We start from the raw sequence: 21,496 nt of genomic DNA on the forward strand, positions 1-21,496 counted from the left end.
TATCTCAAAAGTCTTTACTATATAAAAAGTGTTAACTATCACAAAAGTCTTTAATATATAAAAAGTGTAAACTATCACAAAAGTCTTTAATATATAAAAAGTGTAAACTATCACAAAAGTCTTTACTATATAAAAAGTGTAAACTATCACAAAAGTCTTTACTATGTAAAAAGTGTAGCTATCACAAAAATTTTAACTATATAAAAAGTGGTAACTATCACAAAAGTCTTTCTATGTAAAAAGTGTAAACTATCACAACAGTCTCAACTATGTAAAAAGTGTAAACTATCACAAAAGTCTCAACTATGTCAAAAGTGTAAATTATTTCAAAAGTCTGAACTGTGTAAAAAGTGTAAACTATCACAAAAGTCTTAAATATCTCAAAAGCCTAAACTATGTCAAAAATGTAAACTATCTATCAAAACTAAATTATTTCAAAAGTCTTAACTGTGTAAAAATTGTAAAATATCTCAAAAGTCTTAATTATATAAAAAGTGTTATTAATTTTCAAAAACAAAAAGAGTCTAGACAATTGGTTCTTGAATATTGCAGTATAAACAAGGTCATGCCAGCAACTCTGAGGACTCGTTAAAAGGATCCAAGGTCTCTGAGACGCAAAATGCAGGTAGCTCTTACCCTTCAGCCAAGTTGTTTTGTCAAGAGATTACAACTTAGGAAGGGTTCACTGGCATTGGCTTTAAAGGTCATGTCTCACTAGGCAATTTACAGGCAACCAGTTCCAGGCAATCTAACCTAATCTAACGCGCACAGCATTCCCTTACAAGGAGTTGTTTACCCGAGGGCCTTACCATTTCATAGCTGGAGAGGTTTTGTGTTGAAAGAAATCATTGAAAAATTTGCATTTGTTTTACTTTTTGACCATAAGTGTTGATGTTTTTTTACCGAAATGGTATTTATGAATGGGAATCAAAGTGTGTTGAATCGGTTTTCAACTAGTTGTTTAAACCCGCCGAGGCCTGGTTCTTAATAATTTACCTCGACTTCGTCTCGGTAAAATTATCAAGAACCAGGCCTCGTTGGGATTAAACCACCAGTTGAAAACCTCTTCACCACACATTGATTTCCTAATTATGACACTTGCGACCTTGAGCAAGATGCTTCACTATAATTGCCTCTTTTCACCTGGCTGGGGTTATAATTGAATACCTGTGAGGGCAGAGATGGTTCATGTGATTGACTATAAAGCATGTGTATACTACGAAGGGAGCAGAGACGGTTTAAAGAATGGAATAAAATAGCCCGTGATCAGGGATAATAAAAGCGCCATGAGCTTCACTGAGTGACAGACATGAGTGCTATAAAAAAAGCCACTATTATTTATTCATTGTTAGCTAATGACAGGACGAGGATGAACAAAACAATCATAATATGAATTATGGTATATAATAAAGAATAATAATGAACAATTATGTTCCCGCTTCTTTCTGGATCCTTCCCTTAATCCCTTTCCCCCTCTCTTTTTCTATAAATGGATATGTATTTGTTTGTACTTGTTTTATGCCTTTGAAGAAGGTCCGGTTTGGATCGAAAGCTAAGGCCACCTACCCTATTCATTATATAATATGAATAATGGTATATATTATTAACCATTAACAGCTCAATCAAGGAAATGAACTATGGACAAACCATCATAATATGAATAATGGTATATATTATTAACCATTAACAGCTCAATCAAGGAAATGAACCATAAAACTAAATGGACTGTCAAGCCTTTTCCGACAGCAATTAAACTTGAGGAGGTTGGAGTAGGTCACTCATGAAATAAAGTGTTACAATGGCCGCCACATTATGCAAAAATTAGAGAGCTATTCGCGAGGGTAAATATTTGGCTTGTGGGAACAAAAGTAGGAATATTCTCTTTGAGGACAAGGGCTGAGTGACCTTTATGTACATACATGTATGGTGTACACGTTTGGTAATTACTAAAATAATACATGTATTAGCAATGAGCAACGAAGAGCTGGTTGCTAGTATAAAACATTATTAGAAACGACTCCCTCTCTGAAGCGATGTAGTTTTTCAGAAAGAGATAATTTCTCTCTAAAATTATTAAAAATTCTGGCCAGAAGCCTTTTATTCCTATCTGAAAGTTTTCACAGGCTTGTTATTTTATGCAGTAGTTGGGATACACCAAGTGAGAATACTGGTCTTTGACAATTTAATTACAGAAGGTGTTCAGTGCTTTTAAAGTAAAGGCATTTGTTAGATAGTCAAATTAAAGACAGTGGACACTATTGGTAATTGTCAAAGACTAGTCTTCACAGTTGGTGTATCTCAACATATGCATAAAATAACTTACCTGTGAATTTTGAGCTCAATCGATCGTCGAAGTTGCGAGATAATAATGAAAGAAAAAACACCATTGTCACACGAAATTGTGTGCTTTCTGATGCTGCTTGATTTTGAGACCTCAAATTCTAAACTTGAGGTCTCGAAATCAATTTCGTGGAAAATTACTTCTTTCTCGAAATCTATGTCACTTTAGAGATGGCTGTTTCTCACAATGTTTGTAGTGTCCACTGCCTTTAATGGCAACAAAAACTTTTGTTTACAAGCCTACATGTATAACAGTTAGTATAAAGCAACTTACAACAAGTATAAAGCATTTTAAGAAACATTTCACTTAGAAGTAATGTGGGTAAAAAGTTTAAAAAAATCTTTTTTTATATCTACAAAAATTGAATCTGAGAAGCATTACTGTCAGTAACGTGTCTTAGATTGTGAATCATTTCATTCTTCTTGCATGGACATTCGCTCTGAATTTCGAATATCTCAAAAACGCGACCTCAAATTCTAAATCTGAGGTCTCGAAATCAAATTCATTGAAAATTACTTCACTTCAGAGGAAGCTGTTTCTCACAATGTTTTATACTACATGTACCAACCTCTCCCCATTACTAGCTACCAAGTAAGGTTTTATGCTAAAAATTATTTTGAGTAATTACCAATAGTGTCCACTGCCTTCAAACAAACATTTCAGGTTATTGAATCATTATTTTTCAGATTTTTTCCCAGATTTTCCACAGGCAAAAAACCCTCAGAATCAGACTAAATAACGAAGAAGTGTTGTTATCCCTTGCTTTTTCTGAGTGCTTTCTCCTTAATATTGTTTTTTTCTTTTCATTCCACTCGATTGCTTCTGTTGCACCAGTTTACCTATTTATGTGTAGCGTGTTGTCATTTGGCCTTTGAGAAAGACTCTGCTTGGGTCGTATCGTCAGGCAAATACATACTTTTTGCCCTTACATTTATCGTGATGCCCCTTAATCAATATGCTATTACATGTAAGTAATCTTTAATAAATAATAATAAATAATAATAATAATAATACTTGTAATGCGCACATATCCACCCTGCTGGGTGTTCAAGGCGCAGTAAAACCAAAAACAAAACAAAAACAAAACACAACACAAAGAAAAAACAGACACAACAAAATTAGTCATTGAAAACCTGTGACATAAGATAAGTTTTGAGAAGAGACTTGAATTTTGCGGTAATTTATCATTAATGAAATGCTTGTAAGGTCGGGTAATTGACTACCGGCACTTTTTGCATTGTTTTATCATGATGCTCCTGAATCAACAGGCCCTCGAGTACTCTTTGCACTTATTATTAATGACACACCTTGCAACATCTCCTATTGACTAATTTTTGCATTATTTAATCATGATGCTCCTAAATCAACAGGCCATCGAGTTGCACTAATTATTAATGACACGCCTTGCAACGTCTCCTATTGACTAATTTTTGCATTATTTAATCATGATGCTCCTAAATCAACAGGCCCTCGAGTTCTCTTTGCACTAATTATTAAAGGCAGTGGACACTATTGGTAATTGTCAAAGACTAGCCTTCAAAGTTGGTGTATCTCAGCATATGCATAAAATAACCAACCTGTAAAAATTTGAGCTCAATTGGTCATCGAACTTGCGAGATAATAAGGAAAGAAAAAACACCCTTGACACACGAAGTTGTGTGCGTTTAGATGGTTGATTTCGAGACCTCAAGTTCTAAATCTGAGGTCTCAAAATCAAATTCGTGGAAAACTACTTCTTTCTTGAAAACTATGGCACTTCAGAGGGAGCCGTTTCTCACAATGTTTTATACCAGCAACCTTTTCCCATTACTCGTCACCAAGCAAGGTTTTACTAATAATTATTTTGAGGTGTTACCAATAGTGTCCACTGCCTTTAATGACACGCCTTGCAACGTCGGGCAATTTACTGCTTTCCATATTAATTAGTATCTGAAGGTACTGGCTAATTGCCACACAAAGCTGCGTAGCATTTGCGATTTTAAATGGTTACAATATTAAATAAGGATAATAATTACATCACTAATGGCACCTAGTCACGAAGGCATGCTATTGCTTAACACAATCAATTACAGGAGACGCATTGGTTGTAGAAGCTAAATAGGTACAATTCTAAGAAAAAATATGAGGCATTGCATGTTGAGGTATCAATATATATTTGGTATGTGGTAACACCATATGTGTATCTACTTGCCAGGTTAATTTTTCATCTTTCTAGAGGACTTGTCTTGCTTTATATTCTACTACTGCCGAGTAAATTTTCGGAACCGATTCGAGAGTCTTCTCAGTTCTGAAAAGAACAGTCCTGCTTTTTAACTACTACCTGGTCGGATGGTAAAATAATCAGTTTGAACGATTACCTTAGCTTTAGAGTTACACTTTATTATGAGTAGAAAAAATTAGTTTGGTAATTACGTGTGGCGACAGCAATGCCAGTATCAGAGATGCCAAGTTCAGAGGCCAGCTATGCGTGAGATTTTTCAAATGGTTGCGGCGCGTGTGAGCGTGAGATAGACCCCTAATGCGGGAGTCTGATCACGCTTATGCATGAGACTTGGTAGGTCTGCAGTATAGTAAACCTTGTGTGTGCAAGTGAAAATCATTGTAATTAGGTCAAGCACAAACCAGTTGTGCTGCTGAATGGCCCAGGCAAATCACTTGCTCATCAAGTCAGTTTATTGACCCTAGAAAGTCAACGTAAACACACTGAAAAGGATATAAAAGATGTATATTTTCGTTTTTGTTTTTGTTTTTGTGCCCAAACTTGGAAATTCTTAATTGGAGCTTTCCAGGATTGCAGACACACAATAATTGTTTACTAGCTGACCCCAGTTTCATGGCTCTGCTGTACCGTAAGCAAACAATCGGCACTTGCAGAAGCAGGGTATTCAGTGCTTACATGTGGGTCAAATGTATTTCACGGGTTAACAGGGAATTTTGGCTTGTGCGCATGCGTTACCAGGCATTCTACGCTAACACAGCTGGCGCAGAAGTTTAGCCCTTTTTTGTAGGCGGAGAAGGTGATTGTAAGCGCAGATTTTTATTTATTTTTATTTTTATTTTTTTAACCGCAGAATTTGGCGGTAAGCAGAGCCATAAAATTGGGCCCAGGTGCTTTCGGATAGAGGAATAAAAGGACTTACATGCACACTGAGTTGAACCCTTGTACCAGTCTATCAGCAACGATACCCAAATCATATCCCTGCTCTTCATGTACAAGACACATTGTAAACAAACCTGGCATCAAAGAATCACAATAAATTGTTTTATGTACCACTCGCAAAAATTGTTTTCATCCAATAATTTGCAACACAGTGCACACTTTAATAATGGAGTCCAACATTAAACAAATATTTGATGCATGAGGTGCATTGCCATTGAATTATATTTTTGTTAAACGCTTTTGTATTAAGTGCAAAATTACAATGATGTCTCAAAGCGCTTTTCGAAAGTCAACAGAGAAAAAAAGGACTGAATACAAAAGTTACAGAAAACAAAGAAAGAACCATAAAATTAAAACAAAGTTATTTCACAAGAAATAGCCTACATTAGTCTTAAAGGCAGTGGACACTATTGGTAATTACTCAAATAGTTATTATCATAAAACCTTTCTTGATTACGAGTAATGGGGAGAGGTTGATAGTATAAAACATTGTGAGAAACAGCTCCCTCTGAAGTTTTCGAGAAAGAAGTAATTTTCCACGAATTTGATTTCGAGACCTCAGAATTAGATTATGAGGTCTCGAAATCAAGCATCTGAAAGCACACAACTTCGTGTGACCATAGTGCGACTACAAGGTGGAATTTTCTTTCATTAATATCTCGCAACTTCGACGAGTGATTAAGCTCAAATTTTCACAGGTTTGTTATTTTATGAATATGTTGAGATACACCAAACGTGAAGCCTAGTCTTTGACAATTACCAATAGTGTCCAGTGTCTTTAAAAAAACTTAAACTGTTCTAGAAAAAGATTTCTTTTGTATTATCCAGGAGTGAAATCACGAGTTCAGGAGATGCAACGGGGAAAACCCTTTTCCCCATATGCTTTAGTGGTGGCAGAAAAAGGTGTGTGAAGTTTTTACAAGCCAGAACAAAAATTTCTAGTGGGACAATTTCTAGGAGGGCAATATATTACCAGAATATAACCAGTTGAAATCTGGACTATTCCACTTCATGAGGTGAAACAAAATAGAAACATGTTCCACCCACACTAATTATATAAAAAAAAATTCAAAAAAAAAAACAGTATAAGGCAAAAAAAAACGAGAAATAACAGTTTTCGTGCTCACCTCTCCATATGAGTCGGACTTTGCCGTTGGACAAAGTGTCTGTTGGAAGTAGATCAAGAAAATCCAACATGCGACCAGACTGTTAGAAAAAGCAAAAAGAAAGTTCTCATATTTTTGTCCCTGCTTGCAGAACGTTTTAATAGCCCTGTTTTTAAGCATGGTGATATTTCAATAATTAATAACAGACTGAAAATGCATAAAAATCTTAAATAAACCATTGATTTGAATAATGTCTGGTACAGTGCATTGATCAAAGTTTTGCCAGAAATATTCAGAAACTATACTTATTTTAATGCTATTTGATAGCACCTGAACATTTGACGGTACATACCACAGCAGAGAGATCAGTAACGAGGGCAAGGGTCATGAACAAGTTCAGGAAGCGGTTTAAACCGGTTTCATCCAGTTCTTTCATACTCCTTCCGTGGAACTTGGAGTAAAATCTGTAACAAAATGGCACAGCATGTATCAAGAGCAAGTTCGAGTGTGCACAATGGTTAACTAAAGGTTGACCATTTTGACTCAAACCCAGGCTGGTCGACCATTGGTTTCTTCACTGGTCCAAACAGCATGTTCCATTCTAACATGTGTTAAGCGCAGAGGGGAACCAGTGACACTTTAGCGAAAAGGTGGAAGGTTGACTAGACTACCAAACGAGTCGTTCGGGTGAGTACGTCACTGCGCATGTGCGTTGCTAGACTGTGGTGAACTAAATTTGCGCACACAAACTTGCTCTAAGTTATCAAGAGTTTCAAAGATGAATGGTGAATCAATGTCCTCAAAATTTTCTATTTCACAAAACACTCAGGCTTGTAGGACTTCGCGAATACGAGCGTAATTGCCATGGGCAGCCTCGGCCATTAATTTAGAAATGGTCGACAATTCATGTTAAGATCATGATGAGAAGTCAACATCCCCATATTCTATTGTGACATTACTAGCCGAGTGGTTTCTATCGCTATTTCACTTCTGTGGACTAGAGCGTTGCCTCAAATGGGGTTTTCCTTCCACATTTAATAATTCATCTTCTGTACACAAACTCAATTATTTCACGACTAAATTTTTAGTTTTCTGCAATCTGATATATTATGTCTAGTAAGCCATACACTATGTTAAAGGAACACATTGCCTTGGTTCGGTCGAGTTGGTCTTTGAAGAGTGTTTGAAACCGTTTATTATCAAATGCATGGTTAGAAAGATGTTTTAAAAGTACAATACAATGATCCACACAAGTATCAATCAAAATTGCACGCTTTTTCTTTTACGTTGCGAACTAACACGGTCTGCCATTTTATGGAGTCAAATTTTGGTTCCACAAAATGGCCGACCGTGTTTCTTCGTGATGTTAAAGGAAATCCGTGCAATTTCGAGGCATTTTTGTGCGGATCATTATATTCTACTTTTTAATTATCTATCTAAACAAATTCATTTCATATCACACGGTCAATTGCTTTTCAAAGACCAACTCGACCGATCCAAGGCAACGCATTCCTTAAAACTAAAGTATTTGAAGAAATGGATGCGCACACCATGTTAAGTTAAGGACCAACTTGGTCCCGGAACTTTGGATACACCCAAGATTTGCACAATTAGTTTTTAAAAGTGTCTTTTCAAATTCTACAACTAAATTTTCCCATATGTACCTTCCTTGGAGCTGTCGCCATCCTGCATCCTTCATCTGTTTCAGATGCGTTGCTAGAATGCGCAGAAACAGTTGTGAACTGTTTTCTTGATGACGGCTGCAGATTATGCAACAAAACAAAATGTAACACTAAAAATTACACAGAATAATAATTTTAAAAGATCCTTACAGAGAAAACGTCATGCTTCACAGTGAGGTGAACATTTCAGACAATTTTTTTATAAAAAAAATTAACCATTAATTTTAATGTGCAAATGTAGCATTGTAATTTATATGCAAATCTGTCAACATTTTGTTTTCAATCTCACTGCGTTGTGCACCCTTTTATGGCAAAAGAAAGACATTAACAAGTTTTAAGATAGATTTGTTATAACAGTTAATACCTTCAAGAATTTTAAAAAGTTTCTTCCTTTCTGGACAAGTCTGAAAAACTAAACCAACCCACCTTCCAGTGTGGTCAGACACTCTCTGCTTACATTGGTCATACCAAGAACTTGCTGATTTGCTGTAAAAAAAACAAACATATATAATCATAAATACACTATCTATGCTCTCTAATCCTACCTTTCATGTTTCCCCACAACTACCACTTTTATTGTCCAGTAATCCACCTTTTCATACTGACCACCCTTTGTCCTCACCACTTTTACTCCCTTTGGTTCATAGCCACCAATTGTTTCTAAAACAGAAACTTTGATTTGCTATAATTTTCCCGCTTTTTCAAGATCCCTTCCCCTAAAGGAACGATACAGAATTGGTAAGAAACAAAAATTGTGAAGATCACAGATTTACATAACACTTACACGGTCTAATGATGATGATAGTAGAAAACATCCCTTGAAATATTTCTGTCTGAAATTTCGTATTTGATGAGAAACAAATATTCTACTTTCGCGTTTTGAGGTTATCGCTCTGGGAGCGTTTTATTTCTTTTTTGTTTTGGCATCGATGCAATGCATAATTTGTAATCGGTTTTTCACTATTCTCTCGTGACCCAGATGGCTGATCGATCTCAAACTTCTACATGTTTGTCAGTATATATATATGTTGGATTACATAAAGTGCTTACACTGCCAGCAACTTTTTTGCAAGCAAAACCAATTCTGTAATGTTCCTTTAATCCTTTCCCTCTTTTTGTTCTATACATGGATAGGCCTTTATGTAATTGTTTGTACGTTTATAATGCCTCTGAAGGTCTTGTTTGGATCAAAAGCTCAAGCCATCTACCCTACTCATCACATAAACTACAAATACACCCATAAAATAACCATATATTTTTCGGACTAATTATTAAATAAATTATAAAGTAGTAAACCACAAGGGGAACTGGGTAAATGAATTGTAACTTTGCCCATGGCAACCAAATTGAATGTTTTCATTCCATGAATAATAATAAACCTACCATATTGTAGCAAAATTCCCCAAACCTTGGCCTGGAATCACCAATTTGCTATTCTGCAAAGACAGGGAATTCAAAAAAGATTAATAATTATATTTACAATCAGGTCATTCTAAAATTAACCACTTAAAAAGGGCTTGCTGTAAAAGTATTGGATAACAAATATAAAGGTTAACTTAATAATAGCACAAAGCATGTTGAGGCCAAATTTCATAGAGCTGCTTATAAGCAGAAAATCTTGCTTTTTGTCTGCTAAGCAGTAATGAGCAGGCAGGATACCAGTCACAAATTGTACATGCGACAGGGTAGTTAAGCTGGTAACTATATACTGGTAAGCATAATTTTGTTGTGCTTAGCTAATTTGTGTGCTTAGAGCAGCTCATGAAGATGAGCCCAGGTAACTTTACGTGGTGCCGAGTGACTAATGTTACGACCTTTACAGCAATTTAGCCACTTACAATGCCATCAGTCCTTGACTCAAATTAGCTGTTCTGAGAAGAACAGCTATTGTAATTGTTGATATGTTAATTTTGTTTTCTTATTATTAGCTGTTCCGACATGGTAGTCGGAACAGCTATTGTAATCATCAAGATTTTTATTATTTTTTATTACTATTAAAGGAACACGTTGCCTTGGATCGGACGAGTTGGTCTATAAAAAGCGTTTGAAACCGTTTGTTATGAAATGCATGGTTAGAAAGATGTTTTAAAAGTAGAATATAATGATCCACACAAGTATCACTCAAAATTGCACGGTTTCCATCTTAAAGCGCAAACTAACACAGTCCGCCATGGTCAATAATTTGACTCCCATAAATGGCCGACCGTGTTAGTCGCCGAGGTAAAAAGAAAACCACGCAATTTCGAGGCATATTTGTGTAGATCATTGTATTCTACTTTTACAACATCTTTCTAACCATATCGATTTTATAACAAACAGTTACAGAACGCTTTTTAAAGATAAACTCGACCGATCCAAGGCAATGTGTTCCTTTAATATTCTTTTTTTCCTTAAAATCGTGTTGACTTATCAGGGGCGAGGGCGAACGTTGTTTTTGTGGAAGTTCTTTTCCTCTTTTTTTCTTTTAACTGGAAATCCGTGTCAATCCGGAAAAATGGCATCTCTTATTTCAGGACTGCGAATAATTAACATTATTACCAGACGTTTGTAAAAGTGTCCCCACAGCAGGGTCAGCACAGATCCTTTGGGCTCCCACAAATGAGACAAAACCAGACAAGACTTCAGAAAGCTCTGCATGTGTCCTTCATCAGGTAGGGTACCCTGAAAACAGATCAAACAATTAGGTTCTTATTTTTAGTTCGTTCATCCGCATGGTAAGTTAATTTTTTTGAAAGTGACTTTTGAGGCTGTTTTATATATGGATTACAGAAATAGAACATTGAGATTGCTGTGCTCAATTACTTGTCATCTCGGACCAATTTCACGGAGCTGTTTTTAAGCCAGAAAACACTTTTTAACTTGCTTAACAAATTCCTGCTAGGCAAAAATTGGCAGGATACGCGTTTTGGCTGGTACATGTGTAATTTTGAGGTACGGGGTCTAATTCTAAATACGGGGTCTCGAAATCAAATTCGTGGAAAATTACTTCTTTCTCGAAAACTATGTTACTTCAGAGGGAGACGTTTCTCACAATTTTTTATACTATCAATAGCTCCCCATTACTACCAAGTGAGGTTTTATATAATAATTTGTTCTAATAATTATTTTGAGTAATTACCAATAGTGTCCACTGCCTATAAGCAGCTCTATGAAATTGGACCCTGATCTTAAAATAAAGTCAATGGAACAGGGTTTGATATGGGCCAATTAATATTGGTTTATATCAAAACTCTTCCTGCTGTGGATCCACCAATCAGAATAGAGGATTCAAGTTTGCTTGAAAATAAAACTTACTATTATTATATCAAGTAATAATCGACATTTATCATCATAAATACATGAACACACACACAAGTATTATTTAAGTACCATTTCTTTTTGGCACTCTATTTCCATAATTATAAATAACAATTGGTACTTTGTGCCCAAGTGAATTTACTTACATTAGGTGCGAACATTATTTTCAGCAGGTCTTCAACCAGAAGCCAATAACTTCTGATGGGTTTTCCCTGTAGAAGAACATACAAAATTATCGAACATGATTCATAAAGAACAATCAATTAATAATGACTGGGGCTGCCTTATTTTTACACATTATAGACCCTTTTTTAAATCACAGCGTTGGCTAAAGGGACCAGTGGTTGATTTCACAAAGAGTCCTAGGACCAGTCTAGGACTCATTCAAAAAAAAGGTAATTAAAAACTTAAGGCTAGTTCTAACTTGTCCTACCTCTAGAAAAGACTAGTCTTAAGTATTTGTGTAATCCACCCCATGTAGCTAATTCAAAACTTAGGATTCGAACTGCCTCTAGCTGCCGGGCAACCTCGGTAGTCTAGTTGGTAAGACACTGCTCTAGAATTGCAAGGGTCGTGGGTTCGAATCCCACCCGAGTAACATGCCTGTGATATTTTGTCACAGGACTCGGGAAAGTACTGAGTATACAGTGCTAACACACATCGGTGTATGGGTAAACACCATAATTAATATTCTTTATCTCCAATGCAAATTTAACATCTATTATATCTAATTCATGTAATGAAAATGAGTATTAGCTGCTGCATACCAACCAAAGGGACCTACGGTATAAATGCACAAAAATAGTTAGTGGCCTGTCGTATGTACCTCCGGAAAAGTCTTTGTCCATGAAGGTTAAATTGAGACAGACTCTACTAGGGGCAGAAGGTTGTCCAGTTGCGATATGGAAAATAAACAAAACAAAAGCCAAAGAACCCAGTACAACTATTGCTATGAGAAGGGTTAGCCCTAGCCTTTCTGGCATGGTTGGGTGCAGATTAATAATAATAACTAGTTCTTATAAATAGTGCATTTCATCATAGCACATTTCACGATAACAGCTAATTGCGCTTAACATGCACCAATCATAGCTCAACATACTTTGCTGTTAACAAAGGGCTTTGAGATGCCTGTTAGGCAGCGTAGCCAAGGTTCTTTCTAAACAGCGCCCTCTCTTGTCCTTAGATTGCATACCTGGTTACTGCTTGACAGCTGGCCATCCATGTTATACTGATATAAAGGTGCAACATTATGTAGCAGCCACCAGCAAAGTCCAATGGGGTCTTTGGGCTTAGGTCGTGACCCCTCCTCATAGGGGTCAAGGGTCGTACTGTCGCTTGAAGCATCAAAGAAGGGTGTGACAGCTGCATGGAAATTGCACCAGAATGACTGAAGTAGGAAAACAAAAAAAATAATAAAAATACATTTTTGTTGCAAAATTAGCCAAACGAGCAGTGACACGTAATATCATATTGCAATAGACTTGGTGATGTCAAATGTACTTGTGTCTTTGAGAGACTGCTCGTCATGTGATGATTAGGACTGGAATCAATGTGTTCAATATGTGTTGTGTGTAATGTGCAGCCAGTAATGCGTACAACTTAAAATACATGGCATTCAAAACACATATAATTCTACTTATCTTCCAGTACGCGCTAATCCACCAATCAGAAGCTCGAACTACTAGGGGGATAAAAACATATATGCTACGACCTCTGTTTTATATCCTACTTCCTCTGTTTTTATTACACAGTGCGTATTGTGAAATGTCATTTTGTCACGCTCCGTATACGGACAGTGCAAAAATTACATTCTAAACTTTGTGCACGTGAAATAACGCTCTGCAATTTTAAATTTTGCACGTTGCAAGTGAGACTGGAAGATAAATTTGTTATCACACGCGCGCTCGTGAAATACAAAAAATAAAGTGGTCTGCGTCCCATATCCACCTCGGTCTACGGCCTCGTTGGATATGGGACGCAGAAGCGCTATATTTTTCCGTATTCCACTCGCGCTTGTGTGATAACTTATAGTATCAGTATTGCCTATCGCGAAATTATGTGCACTGCTTATTTTGTATATCTTTTTAAAGGATTGCCCACTAAGCACTGAGCACATTGCATGACGGACTCATGGATTTCTGACCTAAGCCTACCAAATCATAATCATTATTATGGTTTATACTTACATCTGTAGAGTATTGTACATGTCTGTAATCCAGGAACTGTATGCATGCAATCCAAAGATCACGCAGACACCCATCAGTGAAAGGACCTTGCTGATGATGGTCGTGCAAACCAAGCTGCAAAATGGAAAAAAATCAAACTTTTTCACAAAGCCCAATTTCATGGTTGGTGCTGCTTACAGCCAAATTCTGTACTAAGGATCGCCATTTTCAAAACCAAAGCTTGTGAATGGCAAGATGCTAAGGTTCATGCCAAAATGTTAAGTATTCATTGCAATGGATGCCATTGCAGTAAGCAACTCTTTTGAAATTCACTACGACCGCTGCTTTTCAACTTCTTATGTCAAAGTCGTGACGCAATTAGTAACGACTTTGACAAAAGAAATTGAACATACATGTAGCTGCAATCAATAGGTACAACTTCAACACAAGTAGCACTAGTCACTCAGGCCTAAGTAGGACAAACAATAAATGAAAAATTGGCATTCACGATATCCCACAATAATTTGATAAATGGCCAAAAAGCTCCATACCTCAACGACCCTAAAGTGTTTCATTAAAAAGATACCTTGTTGTACTTGACTATTGCTATGCAGAGTAGATCTTGAAGGAGCGCCTGAGATTTCTCATTAAGTGTGGTGACAACTTCTTGTTCTCCTGGTGTTCCTACATTATTAACAACAAAACAAATTCAATATCAAACTAAATCACATTGCGTAGGCATGTGCGTGCACAAAAAAAATCAAGCCTGCAAAGTTTGACAGCAGTTAACAACTTCTAGTCGGTATTCTGAAATTATGCCCACCTGCAATACTTTTTTTCAGTCCTTTTTCTTTGGCACCTGGATTTTATGCTGTCGTTGAGAAAATATGAGTAGGCACTTACTGTGAATTGCAGTCGTTCTGGTCAAAATAAATCCTCTGCATATGTACCCAAACACACCACCAGGGCCCAATTTCAAGGCTCTGCTTACCGCAGAATTCTGGGCTTACAATCATGCTTCCCCACTTATGTGTAAGCGCCAAATTTCTGCACTAGCCTCATAAGCATAGAATGCCTAGTAATGTGGAGTAGGCACGCGCAGAAGCCAAAATTCCCTGCTATATGCTTGCCGTAAGCACAGAATTCTCTGCTCCCGTAAGCGCCTACTCCTTGCTCACGGTATTAAGCAGAGCCATGAAATTGGGCCCTGACGTGAAGCGATTCCATTACTTGATTTACAGGCAAACCCACTTGCCAGATAGGTCTGCAGTCTACAATTACTTACCTCTGAGTTTGCTGTGAAGTACATGCAGCACTTGAACGACGCTCCACTGAATGCATAGGTTGATATGATACAAAAGACTTCCAGTAGAATCCTATTTCAGATACACAAGCAGAACAAAACGTGAACATGAACACTTGTTCAATACGCATGTAAAATGATTGAGAATGAACCACTGTTCAATTGAAAGAGCTAGATTAGCCGTGGCTTCTCGTGGGCACATGAAATCACAGCCTCCCGTGTGGAACACCCAAATAGGAATATGCAAGCCATCTAGGTATTCCAAGCAAATCAAGGACATGGGTCAAATTTCATAAAGCTGCTTCAGCCCAGAAAAAGTAGCTAAACATAATATGCAATTACCAGAATAAGGTTACCAACCAAAATAGCATGTACCAATTATGACTGGTATCCTGTTTGAGTATTGTTTGAAGCTTTACAGCTCTCCATTGCTTGTAAACAAGTAAGTTTTTTATGCTAATAATTATTTTGAGTAAAAAACAAGTAATAGTTGTCCACTGCCTTTAAGTAATGTTTGAAGCTTTGCATGGTGTGGATAAATAAGAAGAAACTATAAATAAATAGTAAACTTTGGGGTACAACCATGTGTAAATCTCTTTTGTGGGAGTGTAGGCTCTGAGAAGAGCTGGTGTGGTCTCGTCGTTTCAAACATTAATTTGGGATGGTCCCTTACCTGCACAGCAGTGGCACTATGCTGTAATGTCCCTGGGTGCCACTCTTTGACTTTGCCATTAATTGGGCTCCATTCTCAATTGGAATTCCAAGCAATCAAGCTTCTAAGACGGTCCCTCACCTGTCTAGGCACAGCAGTTGCACTATGCTGTATGGAAGATCCCTGGGTAAAACTCACTGACTCTGCCAATAATTGGGCCCTATTCTTGATTGGACATTTCAAGCAATCCAACTTGGGATGGTCCCTTACCTGTCTAGGCACAGCAGCTGCACTATGCTGTAATATCCCTGGGTGCAACTCGCTGACTCTGCCATTAATTGGGCCCTATTCACGATTGGACATTTCAAGCAATCCAACTTGGGATGGTCTCTTACCTGTCTAGGCACAGTAGCCGCACTATGCTGTAGTATCCCTGGGTGCAACTCGCTGACTCTGCCATTAAACAGTGACAGCGTACTGAGATTAGCCAAGAGCAGAGCTGGGAAGCCTGCGATCCTCTGGGTGAAGATGGACGGGGTCTGGTTTGGTTCCAGGGGACTAAAGAATCTGCAAGACAAACAATGAATCAGGGATTTAAACGAGAATTTAGAAATGGTGTCTCAACCACTGTAAAAAAATACACTCGTACACTCTGAGTTCTGTGTTGCAGTCACTAGGTGGATATTCCATTGACCTGTACACTTAAGGAAAATTCTATTCTTCAGCACTGTAAATAACACTGTGTGTTTAGTCCACATAGAGTTTCAAGTCTCTACATGTTATTTGTTTCTGACTGGCATCCCCGAACAAATATATTGACAAAATAGGGCCAATATAGGGCTTGAGAGCTCAGTTGGTAGAGCGTGGCCACCTTAATCTAGAAGTCGTTTGTTCAAATCCTGTCCATCTAGTCAAATTATTCTTTGTTCAACCCCAAATTATTACCAGAAGAGATAACAATTAGAATAATTTAAAAGGTTTGCGGTCACACCATGTAATGATAATCTCTAAATGAGTTGGTTCAGGACCACCCCAACTTATTTAGAGATAATCATTAGATGGTGTTACCGCAAACCATTCTATAGACCTTATGCACATGACGTCATTTCAGTAGGGTGCCCTCACCTAGAGGTCAAAAGGAGGTTGTTCATTGGCCAATACTGTGCGCCGCGCCGACAAATCTGTGCGTCTCAATTGTTTCGTCACTGTTTTTACTCTAAGATGGCGGCTGGATGACGTCAATGCATAAGGTCTATGTCGCATTTCCACCACGTAAAGTTTCAAATCCTACTTTATAGAGTAATCATCACCTGTGCACAAACACCTGAACATACTCCATGAAGCCCATCACATGGTTATGGAGTCTCTTTGCTTCACTCACAATTGGATCTGGAAAAAAATTTATTCAAAAACCAAATGTCAATAATGAGCCTTAAGTAAATTTTGTACTGATATAAACAAGCATCGTTAATTCTGTATAAATGTTCATTTTCTTAATTCCATTATTTCATTTCTTTTATTAATTCTGGTTGTGAAGCCATGGTATTTCAGAAAAGTCTGTATTTAGATTTATAATGAGAAACTATTTCTCATCACTAATTTCAGTAAGGTGTCAACTTACCCAAGAGTGACCAGTTACTGCCCTGCCCGAGTAGACTCTGTATCTTTGTTAGGTAGTGTCTGTAAAAAGAGGATCACATAAGAAACTACTCATTTGGGGTACAATTTGAGGAGGAGACCACAGACAAAGTCTACGTCTACTAGAGAGAGATAAGAAACGTTCTGCAACTTCATGATAAAAACAATGTAGCGCTGAAAGTATGTTGATTTTGATGCTCATGGCCAATGGACACAATTACCCTGGCATGCCTGGATCAACACAGAGGCCATGGCCTCTTATGCCAAGGTCACAGCCTTGGTGTCCTTTCAGAGGTTCCCCCAAAGATTGTCCATTTCAAGGTGAAAATGGCCGTCCCTCATAAAGATTAAATTCCACTGGTTCCCCCGGTCACTGAGCTGTTGTTTTCAATCCCTTTAAACCATCTAGTCCCTAGGGATTCTACAGCCTGTGCTGCCAATAATGTATCACGTCGCTCTGCCCTGGTACAGGTTCCCATCACACTCCTAGGTGAAGAACCAACTTTCATTATGGAAACCACTCTCATTTCATTTCAAAAGGTGGTATCATTTTTGAGATATTGCTGAAAATCTGAAGCGTTTATGTCCATGCAGGAAGAATAGTCCAGAATTGGAATGCACAATCTGCGAAGCATTACTGTCAGTAAGGCTTCTGAGATTCATAGTTAGGGGGATAAAAAGTGATCTCTTTCCATAACTGCATGCAGTACTTCAAAGCGAAAAGTTTCTCAAAATGCATTTTCCTGTCCAAAGCTGCTGTACTACTTACCAAAAGTTTTCATTGCCAACAATTTTCAGAGTCAGTACAAAGCGTATACGGACCATTTAAGAACATTTTCAATCATTTTGAAACTCACTTTGCCAGATTGAAGAGGTGCTCTGTTGAATCAAGTAATGCTACTCCAGTGACATAGGTGTGTCCAAACAGTTCGCAGGTGCCATCTTGGTACAAAGCTGGACATGGATCTTTGCCCAGAAGAACTCTAGAGACGGGAAAAAGAAAGAAAGACATTTAGCATTGATTTCCACTTAAAATTTGTTAATAAATATGTAAAGTAATATAGAGGTTGTTCGAACTGTCCATGATGGCCATGGATGGCACAGACGAATGCCTACGATCGAAAAAAAAATGTGGTCGCAACGTCTCCAGCCGGGTTTGGCCTCAGTAGCGTCAACATAGGAGAGACTGAGGAGGGAATTGGAGGATTGAGGTCACTTGAGGGAAAGTGGGCCACTTAGGGGGTAATATAAGGGGAATCTAACCTGTTCAATAGTGAAGCTGTAGACGACTGGTCTCTCAAGTTACTTCGGAAACATTCAATACAAGCCAGACACTGGGTGGAGTCTGAAATATAGAAACAAATTAAACATTCATGCTGTTTGTGTTAATTAATCTAGATTGCTTTTTTATTTTTCAGGAAAAGAGGTTTCTATATGTTTAGTTAGTTTGTAGTCAGAAAAATCATTGTGTTCTGCCCCAACTTGATAATCGTCCGCACCCTCTAGGCTCTAGGGTAGTACTCTAGCAGTGGCCCTCCACCCAAATTACTCTCAAAGTTTCAACTGAAAAAAAAAACTTTTGTTAAGAAAAATATTGTAAGATGTAGAGAAAAAAATAACTCAATTCTGAGATACATGTATGGTTGTAAATAATTATAATAATTTAGGCTTACTGTCTGAAAAAAAAGAGAAAAAATAACAAGTGAATGGTGATAAAACTGCACTGTCAATCAAAGTCAATAATGAGCAAGATCCCTAACAAACCATTGACCTGTTTAAAGGCAGTGGACACTAATGGTAATTGTCAAAGACTAGCCTTCACAGTTGGTGTATCTCAACATATGCATAAAACAACAAACCTGTGAAAATTTGAGCTCAATCGGTCATCGAAGTTGTGAGATAACAATGAGAGAAAAATTACCCGTTTAGATGGTTGATTTCGAGACCTCAAGTTCTAAATCTGAGGTCTCAAAATCAAATTCGTGGAAAATTATTTTTTTCTCGAAAACTATGGCACTTCAGAGGGAGCCGTTTCTCACAATGTTTTATGCCATCAACCTCTCCCCATTACTCGTCACCAAGAAAGGTTTTATGCCAATAATTATTTTGAGTAATTACCAATAGTGTCCACTGCCTTTAATTATCTCGCAACCCATCCTGAAACCCATCCCACCGAGGCTACTAAGGTAAGAACCAAAGGCAATGCAAGAATCAAGATACTAAAAATACTACCACTTGCACCACAAATGTACCTACTCTCACTCAATACAAACAGTCATCAGGATCATCACATCAGATCATCCAATTCCAAAACCAACTACCACAGAAGTAAGTTTTCCAAAACAAGGCAAGAGACTGGAAAAGTTTCTGTATCCTATCTGGTTTCCGGATGGCGCCACCACTTTTTCAATCGATATGAAACAATATTTTTATAGAATCTAATTGACCTCATTGAGATATCCCTTTTTGTAATAATGAGTGAAAAAGTGGTGGCGCCATACGGAAATTTTTCCGTTAGGTAAATGAGATACTTTTTAAAATAATAATACTATATTTTTATTTCGTGACATAATTCGAATGGGAAAAATGAGTAAGCCCAATCAAACAGACAACAATCCCCCCCCCCCAAAAAAAAATGGGGTAAATCAAAATCAAATTATTATTATACAAAGTTGATGGGACAGTGCCAGTGGTACAATGTAATGTACATTATTTGATATAAATTGTCTATTTTACCTAAATCTGTTTCGACTTAGTATAGTAGATGATCACATCCGAACCACCGACCGAGATCATGTCAACACAGTTGGCAGTCACAGGGGACACAGCCGGCCACCATGGCCACACAGTCACAGAGGAGAGTCAATCATCATTAACTTTATAATAAATATAGTCATCATGTCATACTGACCTTGTCTGAATCTTTCCAGCGACAATGTCGGCTGATGGTCCACATCATGCTGCTCAAGTTCAATGTCATTCCCACCACAAGGAGACATTGGGGGTGTTATAGAGTACTCAAGATCCATGATTCACTTTCACTTTTCAGCTTCGAGAAATCTCTACCCTCGACAACCACACTGTCCGACTGTTGAAATGGCGCGCCACCACCCAAGGGAGAAAACAATTCACGTCACCAGACTGACGGTGTACATTATACAACATACCAATAGATGTCTGATCCCTAGACGTCTCGATGATGAGTTCAACAGAGGGCGCTGTTTATTAATTACCAATAGAAGTTGACTGACATCTGCATGCGGGGGCGGGCGGGGCCGTCGATGACGATGTCATTATTATTTTACGCAGTTCAAAATAATTGAACGCATAATCACTACTCATAATTAAACTCATAGTTTTTACATAATCACAATAGAAAACTTCAGCGAAATTACCAGACAAATTTAAAACGAATGTTGCCTCAATCTTACGGATTTTAACTTTTATTACTGAGTGTATTATAGGCCGTGTCATCATGTCCGGCATTGGAAACGGCGACCTGAGCGGCTGCTTAGGGGCCCTACTTGGCTTGATAGCAGTGCGTCTGTGTCAGTGTTGAAAATAATATGAAGAATAGATAGGGCAGCAGACTAGACGCGAGCAATCTAGCCGAGCTGAAGTCTAGGTCTCGCGGAAACGGCCTCAGTGTGTTTTTACGCCTACTTTTTTGTTTGTTTGTTTGTGTTTTTGCTACAAACACGCGTGCACGTTCGTTGTATATCCTCAGCGATCGCGGTTGCAAACGGAGCCTCTACTTGCTAACTAGTTTAGAGGCTAATTAATGAACACAAAAAAGCTTTTAAATCATACATTATCTGAACCGGTAGGCTACACAATTCTATGCGTACACAGTTGTGCACTAAGGGAGGCGCACAAACGCGTGAGTGCGTCACCATTATATTAGCTCCATCCCGTACACAAAAGGTGCAAGTTAGCACTGTGCACAATCATGATATAAAATTATGCAAATTACTTCATGGGAAGAGTCTTTTATTATTTTGGGTAATTTAAAACTCCTATTATGTTATAGGCCTACCCTCTGTCTTGTGACATGGCATTAGCTTTAAACAAAAGTGGACCCATCTCCATCGTGACATTTATATTACACTATTTGACAGCAATGGTCACTGACTGTTTACCGAACACTCCACA

The 21,496-nt window shown here is 37.7% G+C and overlaps 1 protein-coding gene across 1 annotated transcript in view; it reads right to left on the minus strand.

The window, feature by feature from the left end:
* The window catches only part of LOC139946749 (protein MMS22-like), a 51,824-nt gene extending 31,397 nt beyond the window's left edge, over positions 1 to 20,427 (minus strand). The window contains exons 1-18 of the mRNA XM_071944419.1: positions 20,256 to 20,427; positions 18,608 to 18,689; positions 18,202 to 18,327; positions 17,328 to 17,386; positions 17,017 to 17,095; positions 16,102 to 16,273; positions 15,037 to 15,127; positions 14,338 to 14,435; positions 13,773 to 13,886; positions 12,779 to 12,973; positions 11,733 to 11,798; positions 10,828 to 10,950; positions 9,673 to 9,725; positions 8,716 to 8,775; positions 8,272 to 8,367; positions 6,960 to 7,071; positions 6,629 to 6,707; positions 5,482 to 5,575 (exon numbers count right to left, since the gene is read on the minus strand). Coding sequence (XP_071800520.1) covers positions 5,482 to 5,575; positions 6,629 to 6,707; positions 6,960 to 7,071; positions 8,272 to 8,367; positions 8,716 to 8,775; positions 9,673 to 9,725; positions 10,828 to 10,950; positions 11,733 to 11,798; positions 12,779 to 12,973; positions 13,773 to 13,886; positions 14,338 to 14,435; positions 15,037 to 15,127; positions 16,102 to 16,273; positions 17,017 to 17,095; positions 17,328 to 17,386; positions 18,202 to 18,327; positions 18,608 to 18,689; positions 20,256 to 20,373 — 1,817 coding nt within the window. The 5' untranslated portion in view covers positions 20,374 to 20,427. The remainder of the gene's footprint in view (positions 1 to 5,481; positions 5,576 to 6,628; positions 6,708 to 6,959; positions 7,072 to 8,271; positions 8,368 to 8,715; positions 8,776 to 9,672; positions 9,726 to 10,827; positions 10,951 to 11,732; positions 11,799 to 12,778; positions 12,974 to 13,772; positions 13,887 to 14,337; positions 14,436 to 15,036; positions 15,128 to 16,101; positions 16,274 to 17,016; positions 17,096 to 17,327; positions 17,387 to 18,201; positions 18,328 to 18,607; positions 18,690 to 20,255) is intronic.
* Positions 20,428 to 21,496: the final 1,069 nt, after the last annotated feature.

Source organism: Asterias amurensis, chromosome 14, assembly GCF_032118995.1.
Source record: "Asterias amurensis chromosome 14, ASM3211899v1".
Lineage (NCBI taxonomy): Eukaryota > Metazoa > Echinodermata > Asteroidea > Forcipulatida > Asteriidae > Asterias > Asterias amurensis.